The sequence below is a fragment of the Dromaius novaehollandiae genome, chromosome 3 (genome assembly GCF_036370855.1).
Source record: "Dromaius novaehollandiae isolate bDroNov1 chromosome 3, bDroNov1.hap1, whole genome shotgun sequence".
NCBI lineage: Eukaryota > Metazoa > Chordata > Aves > Casuariiformes > Dromaiidae > Dromaius > Dromaius novaehollandiae.
In genome coordinates this window covers 22551760-22563837 of record NC_088100.1, presented here as the reverse complement: position 1 = coordinate 22563837, position 12078 = coordinate 22551760, and the positions used below count along the sequence as shown (strand labels likewise).

Genomic DNA, 12078 nt, shown 5'->3' with positions numbered 1-12078 from the left:
AATACATTGCTTTCTGGCAGGAAGTTTGTTGTTTCTTGCTAGTTAAAAGGTTCATTTCCAGCCCAACATATTGTGTGAAGGATGGCTTGGACCCTTAGGCTTTCGGTTTGAATGTTTTAAATGAGACAGAAGTGTTCCAGAGAAGAGAAATTACCTGAAAATCGGACATCTTCCAGCATTTGTTTCTGACATCTGATCTACTTCTATTCTTTGATGTCTGAATCAAACTAAATTGGTATTTCTATTCAGTCATCCCAGAAGGAAAATTTTCAGTGCTGCAAATCTTGGAATGAGGAAGAGATGCAAAAGGAGCCAGAGAGGACTTCCATTTGCAGATAGGTCCAGTGCTAACACATTGTAAACAGCAAAATGAAACTAATGTTCAGTAATTATGCTAGAATAACCAGCAGAACTTATAGGAAAAGCCAGACCCTAGAAGACTGATCCAAGCATTAAAAACTTGATGCAAAATTCAAAATCTGGATTTACATTTGCATTGCTTTTGCATCTTAGAAGATGTATGCAGAGAAATTTGAATGGAAAATGCCTGTGGTTTCTGCATATTAAAAGGACTGCAGGTAAAGTGAAAAGTAATTGTTTAATAATCATTTCTCCCCAGCTCTGGTTATTATTCCTTCCTTCAACTGAAGAGAAATAATTGATTGAGTGGGATGTAAGTTTTATAAAATATTTATCCTTTTTTAAAATTATTTTCTAAGATGCAAGTAAGAATGTGTCCTGAACCTAATGAGCCTGCCTGCATTATTCCTTGGGAGTGTTCATGACATGGCTGATAAATTTGGAAACTAAGTTTTAGGGCCTTGATGCAACTTGCTTTTGGGATCCCTGAAAGGTCATTCTCACAGTAAAGGAAAACCATGCAAGCAGATGTGTTACTAGTTTCTGTTTGGATCCATTCCACGAGCATGTTAGCCCTCATTATCATGCTGGGGAAAATAATCTATTTTTTTAATTTGTCCTGGAAGCTTAGATGACGGTATATGCTTTAAATAAGGGCATGTCAGTTTGCTTATCACTCCATTGATAGCTCACAGATTTTAAGAAGACTTCGCTTGTTCTGCATCTACACTTTTTGAGTTGTGTTGTAAGCATTCAATGCAATTCCATTGTCAAACTTCAACACAGACTATCTCCTTCAACATCAAAATATCACGGCTCGAGACTAATATGCAATGAAAAACCTGACAGAAAAAGCCTTAATCCTGTTGCACACAGGGCTCCCATACCTTCTTTATCAACTCTTACTATAGGTTTGCCAGAGCTTGGCATTTGTGGTTCTTTTCCTTGGAAATCCACAAATGACGGTGAACACTAAAAGAGAGCAGTTTATTTTGTTAAACCAAAGTATCATCTTAAATTTAACAGAATGAGGAAAGTATAAAGAAAACAAGAATCTATATTCATGTTTTTCTTATCCAGAGGCGAATCTGAAGATAATCCAAACAGTTTCAGATTCCTCCACGCCCCTTGGGGATCAGTGTGTCCTATCTGAACAGCTCTCCTGTGGTCTCCTCTCCTTTTAGAGGGAACAAACGCTTTTCAAATCATTAAAATCCTTGTGATTTCTAGTTCCCATCTTTTAGTATTTTTCTCAAAGCAACTTTCAGTTTTGGTGGAGAAAGCTTGTGTGTGGTCATTTTTGCCCTTTTCTTCATGTTTCTGCTTCACAGACTTCTTTAAAATATACCTGTCCCTATAATAAAGACCCTTATGTACAGGTCAGTACTACACTGCAGCTTCATGTCTGTCACACCTGAAAGCCAAGTTGTGTCACAGCAGACAGACTACACTATATTTCTGAGATCTCACCTTGACAGGTCCTGTGGTACCTCAAGCAATTTTAGCTGACTGAAATACATGTGACCAAGCTGTTGAGATCTAAGCACAGGATCAGTACCTCTCAGGACTGTACTCTGAACTGCTGAATATATTTACATGCAATTTTTGTCTCCCTCGGAAAGAGATTCATATACAGATTACACTTTTTGTAGTTGTTCAATATTTTTTGATATTGAGGGGCATCAATGCCTATCAATACCTATAAATATTGATACCTGTCAATAGGCATCAATACTTTTGATTTCAACAAAAATCTGTAGGTATTGGTCCCAAGCCCGATTTTGCTATGGGTATGCATTGATGCCTGTCGACATTGATGACTTTTAATACTGAGAGGCACTGATGCCTGTTGATTTCTATACCTATGGATAGGTATTCAGTACCTTCCCAGGGATGGAGATGAGGCTGACTGGCCTGGAGTTCCCTCTATCCTCCTTCTTGCCCTTTTGGAATATTGGAGTGACATTTGCTTTCCTCCAGGCCTCAGGCACCTCTCCCAGTCACCATGACCTTCCCAAGAGGATTGAGAATGGCCTTGTAATGACATTAGCCAGCTCCCTCAGCACTCATGGGTGCATGCCCTCAGGGCCCATGGACTTGTGGATGTACAGCTCGCTTCAGTGAACCCTCAGCCGATCCTCCTGCACCAAGGGAAAGCCTTTCTGCAGACTTTCCTCCTGGTCTCTGGGGCCTGGGATTGCTGAGGGCCACTCTTACCAGCAAAGACTGAGGCAAAGAAGGCGTGCAATACCTCAGGCTCTTCTGTGCCCTTTGGCACCAGGGCCCCTGCCCCATTTGGCAGCACAACCACATTTCTCCTAGTCTTCCTTTGGTTACAGATGTCTTCAGAGAAGCCCTTCTTGTTGTCCTTCACATCCCTTGCCAGATTCAACCCCAGGTGGCCTTTGGCCTTCCCAGCCCTAGCCCTGCATACTCCAACAATATCCCTATCTTCCTCCCAGGTGACCTGTGCCTCCTTCCACCCTCTGAACACATCCTTCCTGGGCTGGAGTTTGGCCAGGAGCTCCTTGTTCATCCAGGCAGGTCTCCTGCTCCCTTTGCTCAACTTCCTGCTCACTGGGATGGATCTTTCTGCAGCTGGGTGGAGGGGATCCTTGAATATCAACCAATTTTCTTGCATCCGCCTCCCCTTCTCAGGCCCTATGCCATGGCACAGTTACTCATGGAGTAGCACAGCCTCGTGCACTAGAGAGGTGCAAGCTCTTGTTCTGCCACACACATCTCAGCCACTTGATTTAGGAGAGCAACTTGCAGCCAAAGCACTTTGGCATCCACTCAAGAGCCAAGTATCAGTGCAGGCTGAGAAAGACCATCCCGGCAGGTTTCACAGACATTTGGACTGGCACTTAGATGCAGACTGCACATGTAGGAACTTACATTTCAGTACCTATGTGCAAGCATTTTCATGAGCCTGCCTAATCCTTCTGCATAGTCTTTTGAGTCTTTCTGCAGACTCCTGGGATGGACCTGAGTCAAGCTGGGATTCAGCTGCCTGGAAGTGGGTGTCTACAGGCATTAGGGTATCCCAGGGCACCGCAAGGAATTTTCGAAGGCATCACAAGTGGATGCTGGTGCTAGTGTTTAGGCAACTGAAATCCATTCTCAGACTGGGATTGTAGCTGAGATTCCCACTTCACATGTTGATGCCACCTTTAGACACCTGGAGTGGAGGGAGGTCACTAATGTGGGGCTGACCACTAGGCTGACTGCCCGCAGAGGAAGCGTGAAACTTGGGATTTGGGGCATTGTCTGAGCCCTGGTTCTCAAGCGTGCACAGGGCCTGCTGCTTGCCCCCTCCAGAGCTGGAGTCCTCCTGTGCTAGCAACGACAGGCGATGTTGCAGCTGTGTGGGGAGGCCTGTGCACTGGGGGCTTTTCACCAATACAGAGCCAGCTGCTGAAGCTGGGAGCTCCTCCAGCATGAAGCCTATCTCCGCCCTTGTCCTGGGCACCATTTGCCTCCCTGCAGCCACCACCAGGACACACAAAGGCAGCTCGTCTCTGAGCACGTCCCTTAGACCCTCTCCATGGCAGGAGCCAGCGCTGGGCATGTGGGGCTGAGACGCGGAGAGCAAAGGGGGCATCGTGGGAGCCAGCAGCAGTGTCACTGTGTCATAAGAGGTGCTGGGCGGCCGAGAAGACTGCCCTTTGTGCCCGCAGCCCCCAGCCCGCACCCGCAGCTCTGCCCCATGACCCGGCCGGCGCATCACAATGTGCGGCAGTGACACCCGGGTGGCCACGGTCACCAGCGCCCCCCCTTGCCCCAGTGCGGCGCTGTGCCGGCGCAGGGCAGCAGGGAGACGCAGGCTCCCAGCCCAGCGGCACTGCCAGCACGGGGACACTGCTCCCAGCCTTGCTCAGGCCTGGCCCGTGCCTGGCGCTGCTCGGCGTGGGGCACGGCCACACCATAGCCGTCTGCCCAGCTGCAGCACCATGGGCCAGGCCAACTGCTGCGGCGCCTGGGGCACTCGCAGCCCCGCTCCTGGCACGCAGGCACAGCCTGGGGCCCCTGGCTACGTGGCTCCTGGTGCCAGCCTTGGGCTCATGGGCAGGGGAGCTTCCCGGCCCCCGGCGCCGCTTGGCGCCTTTGTGTCACGCAGGAGCCCCCAGCTCCTGCTCAGTGACTGGGCGCAGGTGACCCGGCACCACAGGACGAGGGACAGACACATCCTGCTCTTCCCCAACGCCATCGCCATCGCCAGATTCAAGTAAGATTAGCAACCGCAGCTATCCTTCCTCCTGCTACCACCTCTACCACCAGCCCCAGGGCACTGCTCCTCCCCGGAGCTGCTTCCGTGGGAGCAGAAAGTGTCTCCTGGGGGCTGCCTGCACAGCACCTGGCCATCAGTGGACACGGGCTGGCTCATTTTAACCTTGGCAGGGCCGCACAAGCAAAGCAGCACGTGCTTTCCCAGCAGCCTAAATGCCAACGGAGGTGCCCACAGCTGGGCAGGAGAAGGGATTTTGGCCAAACTCTTTGCATTTGTTCCTTACTGAACAGCATCTCTCTGCAACAAACAGCAATACTGCCAAATATTGCTGGTCTGGATCCTCTAGGAGCCAAATCCCCACGGAGGCTGCCCAGAAGGAGGCCTTCTGCCTATTCTCACTGCGTATGCGATGTGTGGATGCCCTTTGCTCCCGACAAGGACTTGTGTCCAAATGACCTGCAGTCCTCTGCATGGGTGTCCCTGCACTGCGGGTAGGGACACCCTTTCCCTTTAATTCAGGGAGGTGTAAGAGGAAAGGGGCAGGCTCCTGGTTTTGCTGTCCTGATTCGCAGCCCCTGATGAAGCGCCTGCTGGCACTGCTGACCAGCAGCGACTTTTTGGAAGTGCCTTCTGTGTGCGCTGGGCCTGAAACTCCTTTCTTCTGCCTGAGCCTTGGGGTGGCTGCCTCAAGGCTCTGCCCCTGGGAAATGGCTCTGCCCTGGAGGGCTGCTGGGGCTGCCCCCATGACACAATCTCCAAGTCAGACTCTGCTCTTGCCCCCGGCAGATGCGGCTCCACCTTCCTCCTGAAGCACCGAGTGCGTCTCGGCGAGCTCTGGGTGCTGTGTCGGAAGGATGAGGTGGCGTGCGAGTGGGAAGATGAGGAGGAGGTTTTTGGCCTGAAATATGCCAATACCCTCGTCCTCGTGTGGCCCGGTGACTTCTGCGTGGTCACTTTCCGGTGAGTCTTGGGGACACGTCCAGGACTGTTCTGGGGGGTAAAGAGCACTGTGCTGGCCTTCAGGTCTCTGTGGGCTTGCTGGGGCTCAGCTCAGGCTGTGGGGAGAGAAAGTAGAGGCCCCGCTTGGGTTTCAGATGCACCCACCAGCAGCTCCAGGTGTGCACAAGGCACCCGCCCCTGCCACGTCCCTGCAGCTCTGCTCACCTGGGGGACACCGAGCAGGGGACACCGAGTGGGGGCTTTGGTGTCTGGCCGTGTGGAGCAGGGCCAAGCGGGCAAGATGTGCCTGGGGGCCTCTGCCTCTGCAGAGGAGGGAGGAGGAGCAGCGGGCTCTGAGGCTGTTTCTCCTCTTTGCCGCAGGTCGCAGGAGGTGAAGGAGCTGTGGCTCAGTGCCATCCTCAGGTGAGCCCTGCTGGGGAATTCAGCCTGCCAGCAGCTGGCGTCAAGGCTGCAGGCAGTGGAGAGCTCCCAGGGGAGCTGCCCCCAGCAATGCAGCGGTGGAGGTGGGGGAACGGGACACCCTCTGCGCAGGGCAGCTCCTGGGCAGAGCGGCAGGAGGTGCTTCACCTTGTGAGGGCACGTGAACAGCAAGGCCGTGGAGCTGTCACCTCAGCTCCTTGCTTGCATGGATTGGGACCCCAAGCTGCCACTTCCTATTTCCATACGGAGGAGGCCCGGAGGCAGCAGACCCGGGGGTGTTGCAGAGCGGTGCTGCCAGCGAGCGCTGTGGGAAGGTCTGCTGTGTGAGGGTGGTGTGGAGGCGCTGGGCTGGTGTCAGGGGAGCGAGCAGCGAGGGCTGGCTATGACTGAGCTCTGCCTTTGTGCCTGCCCTGTGCCCAGGCAAAGCCGAGGAGCCCAGGAGACCCGCGTCACCTGCCTGGCCTCCCTTCGGCTCCTTGTGAAGGTCATTGGCTCCTACAACCTCGTAAGTGTCCCTGGGGTTTCTGCTCTGCGTAGAGCACCACGGGGCTTTTGGCAGCAGCCCCTGCTACCAGCTGCTCACGTTGGCTCTTTGCTCTCTTGCCTAGCCGGTGTCGCTGAGTGCCCGGACCGTGGAGACGTTGATTCCGGCGGAGATCAGGGGCTCGCTCCGCCCCGGCCCTTGCCAGGTGCTGGCGGGAGGTGTCTGAGTTTCAGGAGGGAAGGTGGCGGGGACGGAAGCCCTCAAGACACCAGCTGCCTCACGGGGAGGTCTGGGAGGAGTTGCTTAGTGTGGGGGCAGCGCAGGAGGGCTGCGCCTTCTTGACATCCACCAGCACCCCAAAACTGCCTGGGGGCTGTGGTCTGCAGGGTCAAGTGGGGTGGCTGGCTGCAGCAGCAGCCTGTGCCCCCAGCACCTGTGTTGGGCAGAGAGGCAGCGCCATTCCCACACCCAAGCGCCTCCTCCACAGGCGTCTGATGACCTCAGGATTGTCCCTGGAGCTGCTCACACATTTCTGCGCTGCTGCAGCGACACTCCGGCCCTTGCTGCTGCGGGGTGGCCCTGTAATCTGAACATGTTTCTTGCAGGCTGGCACCAAGCAATGCCCCGTCTTGGTCCCATCAGCTCCTGAGGAGGGACTCTGCCACTCGCCTGGTGAGTTGGAAAGAGAAGCTGAGCAGCTGCCTTCTCACATAGCGCTTGACAGCAGCTCCAAAGCAGGAGCCCCTCCTGCCCCTCTTGCCAGACCTTGGATGGGGCACGCTCAGACTGCGTAGCCAAAACTGCCGCCACTGCAAGCTGTCCAAGCGACGCATCTGCCTTACGATGGTCCCAGAAACCTCTGCCATGCCCCAAACCTCTGCACATGACAAACACCCCGCAGCTCTTTCTGTGCCCTGTGTGCTCCTACTTTCTCAGAGGAAACAGTCACTAGAAGGTGAAAAAAGCAGGAAAGCTGGTGTGCTCAGAGGGGTGGTCACACTTTTACAGCTGTGGTGGTTCTTTCCTCAGGAAGCCCTTAGCTATCTCCCAGTTTCCCCCGCAGAGTCAGAGTCACTGTTTCAACACACGGCTCTGCTCTGCATTCGGCATCACACGGCACTGCACACAGACAATTTTCCTCTGGCTTTTTTCACCTGCTCTTTGCTTTCCTCTTGCTTGCAGCGGGTGGGACTAAGAAAAGGAAGAGGTTGATCCTGTGGCCGTTTGCTCAGAGATTAACCTCGGCCAACGGGGACTGCCCAGGGCAGCCAGACTCTGGCCTCAAGAGCCCCCTCTTTGGGCAGCCTCTGGCAAGTCTTTGTGGGGAAGAGAAGACCCTGCCCCAGCCAGTCCAGGTAAGCCAGCCTGGCTATGCAGTTACCCTGCTCCCGGCTGTGTCACGGCAGCATCGCCAGCGCTTGGGCTGTGGCTCTGTGGAGACAAGGGATTTGGGGGGTTGCCCTCCATGCTCACTTCTCACTGGCAAGGCCTGAAGGTCAGGTCTGATTGTGCAAGTCAAAGGGGTCAAGTCTGCGGGTTTGTGCGGCCCACGCAGCTGCTGCGGGAAGTAACTTTGGAGTGGAGACAACCCCAGAGCAGGAAGAGGAGAAGCAGGTCTGCTCCCTAAGGGGCATGTTGGTGGCCTTGCAGAAGTCATTGAAAGGAAGCTCTCAGCAGCATGAACAGATGGCGATTTCTGGGTTTCCCTGAAGAAAGTGCTCAAGAGGGTGGCTTGGGGTTACTTGGCCAAGTTTCTGCCAGTGTAACCTACCGGCAGTGAGAACTAGATGCAAACCCAAGCAAAGCAGAGTGCGCCTCCCAGGCAAAAACTTGCTTCTGTCTCCAGCAAATGCTCCCCTAAGGCTAAAGGGCCTTTCTTCACCCAAGGAACTCTTCTGCCACCCCTATCTGCTTTCTCCTGCAGGATCTCCTGGCCATACTGTACAGAGAAGGGCCTGCCACTGAGGGGATATTTCACAAAGCTGCCAGTGAGACAGAGCGCAGGGACTTGAAGGAGGCCCTCGACAAAGGGGACACCGTTGACTTGGACAGCAAACCTGTGCACCTCTTGGCGGTAGTCTTGAAGGTGAATTCTTCTGCCTTGCAGCTCTGAGAGGACACTGCGAACCTGCAGGGGCCCACTCAAGTGCCTGGATGGTCCCAGGGGGGACTCAAAGCTGATACCCTAGTGAAGCCAAACGGCATGTTTTTGGACTTGGGAAAGTTTGGCATTTGTGTTTTCCATCTGGTTTTCAGTCCCCCTTCTTCTGCCACTGATTTCCTGCCTGCCCACGGGAAACTCCCTTCCTCCTCCTCCTCCTCCGCCTCCTCCTCCCCAGCACCCTCCTCAGGGAGGAAGACTGAGATTTCTGGGTGGACTCCAGGCTGACAGGCACCAGGGCCTGTTACTGCACTCATACAGGCATGTTCAAGCAGGGCAGGGACCTGTGCAGCCCACTGCTCTGCCAGTGGCCGTGAGCACCTTCGAGAGCAGGTAGCTCAAAGCAAGCTGCCTCCTTGGGTGCCCAAGTGCTGGGGGTGCTCCCTGTGGGCTCAGGCGTGGTGTCCAAAGCCTCATCTCCATATCTTGGCCTTGCAGGACTTCCTCCGCAATATCCCCTCCCAACTCCTGTCAGCGGCCCTGTACGAGAAGTGGATGCTGGCTCTGGAGAAGCCAAGCAGGGAAGAAAAGATTGAAGAATTGAAAGAGTGAGTGTTGTAGCCAGTCATAGTGTTCTGGAGCGGCTGAGAGAGGCCGGGGCCTTCTCCAAAAATGGGGAGTCGCATGGAAAAACCTGCCATTTCTATCAGCTTGCTAGTACTGATACTTCACAACACAGGCACAGGCTTTCATGGGCCTTTGCAAGGCTTCCTGTGATGTTTCCTGACAACCTTACCTTCATTCACACTGTCCATCTACTGAAAAGCAGGCACTGTGCTCAAACGCTCGCCTTTCAGTCAAGATCTGGTCATTCCAGATCTTGCACTTAACCATATACCCAGCTACCGCTGGGGGTTTCTTGATAGGACTTGTGTAAAGTAGTGAAAGTAAGCACAGGCGTTGCTCTCTTTGGAGAAGGCACCGTTTGTGGGAGTTTACTTGAGACTTGCTCACGGCAAGAGGCAGTGGCCACTGCCCCCTCAAGTCATGGCTTGTTGTGTTTGTGTTCACACAGGGTGGCTGACCAGCTGCCCCGGCCAAATCGTCTCTTGCTCAAGCCCGTGCTGGCTGTGCTCCATCACATTAGCCAGAACGCAGAGACCAGCAGGATGAACTCCCACAACCTTGCCATCTGCTTTGGGCCCAACATGCTGAGCCCAGGCACGGACAGCACACTCCCACTGCAAGTCCAGAAAGAGATGAATGACAAGATATGTTGAACTCACCAGCTAGCTCCCCCCACCGGGGCACAGCTGAGCCATCCCCACAGATCCCATGGCTATTGCAACAGCTAAATGCAGCAGCAGCACCTGGGAGCATGGGGGATGCCCCTCAGCTGGGCTATCTGCAATATGTGACAGGCAGATCTCCTAATGGAGCTGCAGCCACAGAGCTACAGCTTTCACTAGAGAAATGTCAGTCAGGAGCAGCAAGACTCATGAGCACGTTTTCTGCCTCTTGCACTGACACCCATGGTTTTCCGTGTGCAGGTGCTGGTGCTGGTGGAGTTCCTCATTGACAACTGCACAGCAATATTTGGGCGGGACATGGCCTTGGCTTGCAGCCCCTCTGCTGAGGAGTGTCCCGAGCACACCGGCAGCTCCGCAGGTAGGAGGCTGCACTGGGGATTGGCACTGCCCAGGGCTGCTGGTTGCAGGTCTTGAGCTGGCTGTGGGAAGATGTCTGTGGCAATGCAGAGAGGTGTGAAGGGTTCAATACCTTCGGGCAGTGCCTTCCCCCTGCAACACTTTTCTGGAAGTTCAGAATGACCTTCCTCACACCACAGACTGCATCCCAGCTGTTAAACATCTGTAGAGCTCTGCTCTGCAGAGCCTTGCTCACTATGGGCTAGAGCTCTCCCCCTGTGCAGGATATTGCCCCCAGGGGTATTTGTGTCTCCTGAACTGCCCCTCACATCCATAGGTGTTAAGGCCGCAGCTTGCCATCTGCCCGGGCTGCGTGGTGCCACTGCAAAAGTCCCCTTTTCTCTTCAGAGGGCCAGTACAAACTAGCTAACTGGCTCTTTGTGCCTACAGGACACCCAGGTGCTGCTCAGGAGGATGCTTCTGCCCACAACAATCCAGAGCCTGAAGCTGGATGCAGCTCCCCAAGCTCTGAGACGCAGCAGCCCAGAGGGAGAAGCCCCAGCGGGAGCAGGACATATGCAACATGTGTCTCTGCCCCTCCACTGCCTCATTTGAAAACTGACATTAATATAATGCAAAGGAGCATCTCAGAGCCATCCCTGTCCTTCCAGGACCCCTCGGAGGGCAGCAGAAGGCACCAGAAACAGAGCAGAAGTGCAGATAATGTTGCTGTTGAGCAGCAACAGGTGAGCTTGGAGAAGGAGGCACTGGGAGAACAGCCTGCCATCTTGCCTATGCAATTATCCGATGGCGCTCCACTCCAAACATCCTCCAGACGCTCCCTGCAGAGCTCCTGTCCTGCTTTCCATGTCTCCTCCATAAGCCCCCTGGGATCTGCTGCCATTCCCTCTTCCTGCTTCTGGGCAGCGAGAACCATCTGAGCAGTCACCAGCATTCGTATTGCATGCTGAACCTGGGTCAGGAGCCATCAAAGCCCGACAAGGTCATCATGGGCATGGAAGGAAAGAAAAGAGGGAAGGAAAAAGAAGAAAGAAAGAACAAGGCAAGAAAGAACAAGGCAAGAAACAAAGAAAGAATAACAGAAAGGAAAAAGGCAACAACAAGGAAAGAAAGATGAAAAAGAAAATAAGAAAAAAGAAAGAAAAAGCAAGGAAGGAAAAAAAGAAAAGGGGAAAAAGGAAAGAAAGAATCAAGGAAGGAAAAATAAGGAAGATAAAGGGGGAAGGTAAAGAAGGAAAGAAAAAAGGAATGAAAGGAAATGCCAAAAAAAGGAAAAGAAAGCAATAAAAAGGATAGAAAATAAAGGAAAGAAAAAAGGAAAGGAAGAAATAAGGAAAATGAAGGAAAGAAAAACAAGGAATAAGGAAAAAATGAAAGCAAAAAAGCAAGGATAAATGGAAAGAAAGAGGAAATAAAGGAAAGATAAAGGAAAGGAAAAAGGAAAGAATAAAGAAAGAAAAGAAAAAGAAGAAATAGAAGGAAAGAAAAGAAAAAGGAAGAAAAAAGAAAGAAGGAAAGGAAAAGGAAAGAAAAGAGGAGAAAGAAAAAATAGAGAAAAAACAGAGAAAAAAGAGAGAAAAGAAAGAAAAAGAAAAGAAAGGGGGAAAAGGGGGAAAAAGAAGCCTGACAAGGTTGTTGTGGGCATGGATCAAGTCAGAATTGCCTGTTTGGAGATGCTTTTAGTCTGAACTAAGACTGGCTAAGGTGAAAGACTCAGTAGCTTCTGGCTTGTTTGTATGAGCCAAGAAGGCATAAAACCTGCAAGAAGACATTCTGGATTCCTGTATTAAATAGCTAACTTTCCCTCACATGGGAAAAAACAGGAAAGAAAAGAAAAAAAGGAAAACAAAATAAG

The 12078-nt window shown here is 52.5% G+C and overlaps 1 protein-coding gene across 1 annotated transcript; it reads left to right on the top strand.

Moving 5' to 3' along the window:
* Positions 1-5496: 5496 nt before the first annotated feature.
* Positions 5497-9836, top strand: LOC135327740 (T-cell activation Rho GTPase-activating protein-like). The gene is made up of 5 exons (XM_064508093.1): positions 5497-5551; positions 7638-7810; positions 8380-8541; positions 9055-9164; positions 9632-9836. The coding sequence occupies exons 1-5, from the start codon at positions 5497-5499 to the stop codon at positions 9834-9836; spliced, it is 705 nt and encodes a 234-aa protein (XP_064364163.1).
* Positions 9837-12078: the final 2242 nt, after the last annotated feature.

Excerpts from the sequence above, each read along its gene's own strand:
- LOC135327740 (XM_064508093.1), top strand. The coding sequence starts at position 5,497 with ATGCCAATACCCTCGTCCTCGTGTGGCCCGGTGACTTCTGCGTGGTCA. Across the intron at positions 5,552-7,637 it reads TTCTGCGTGGTCACTTTCCG|CGGGTGGGACTAAGAAAAGG; the intron begins GTGAGTCTTGGG and ends TCTTGCTTGCAG. Across the intron at positions 8,542-9,054 it reads TCTTGGCGGTAGTCTTGAAG|GACTTCCTCCGCAATATCCC; the intron begins GTGAATTCTTCT and ends TTGGCCTTGCAG.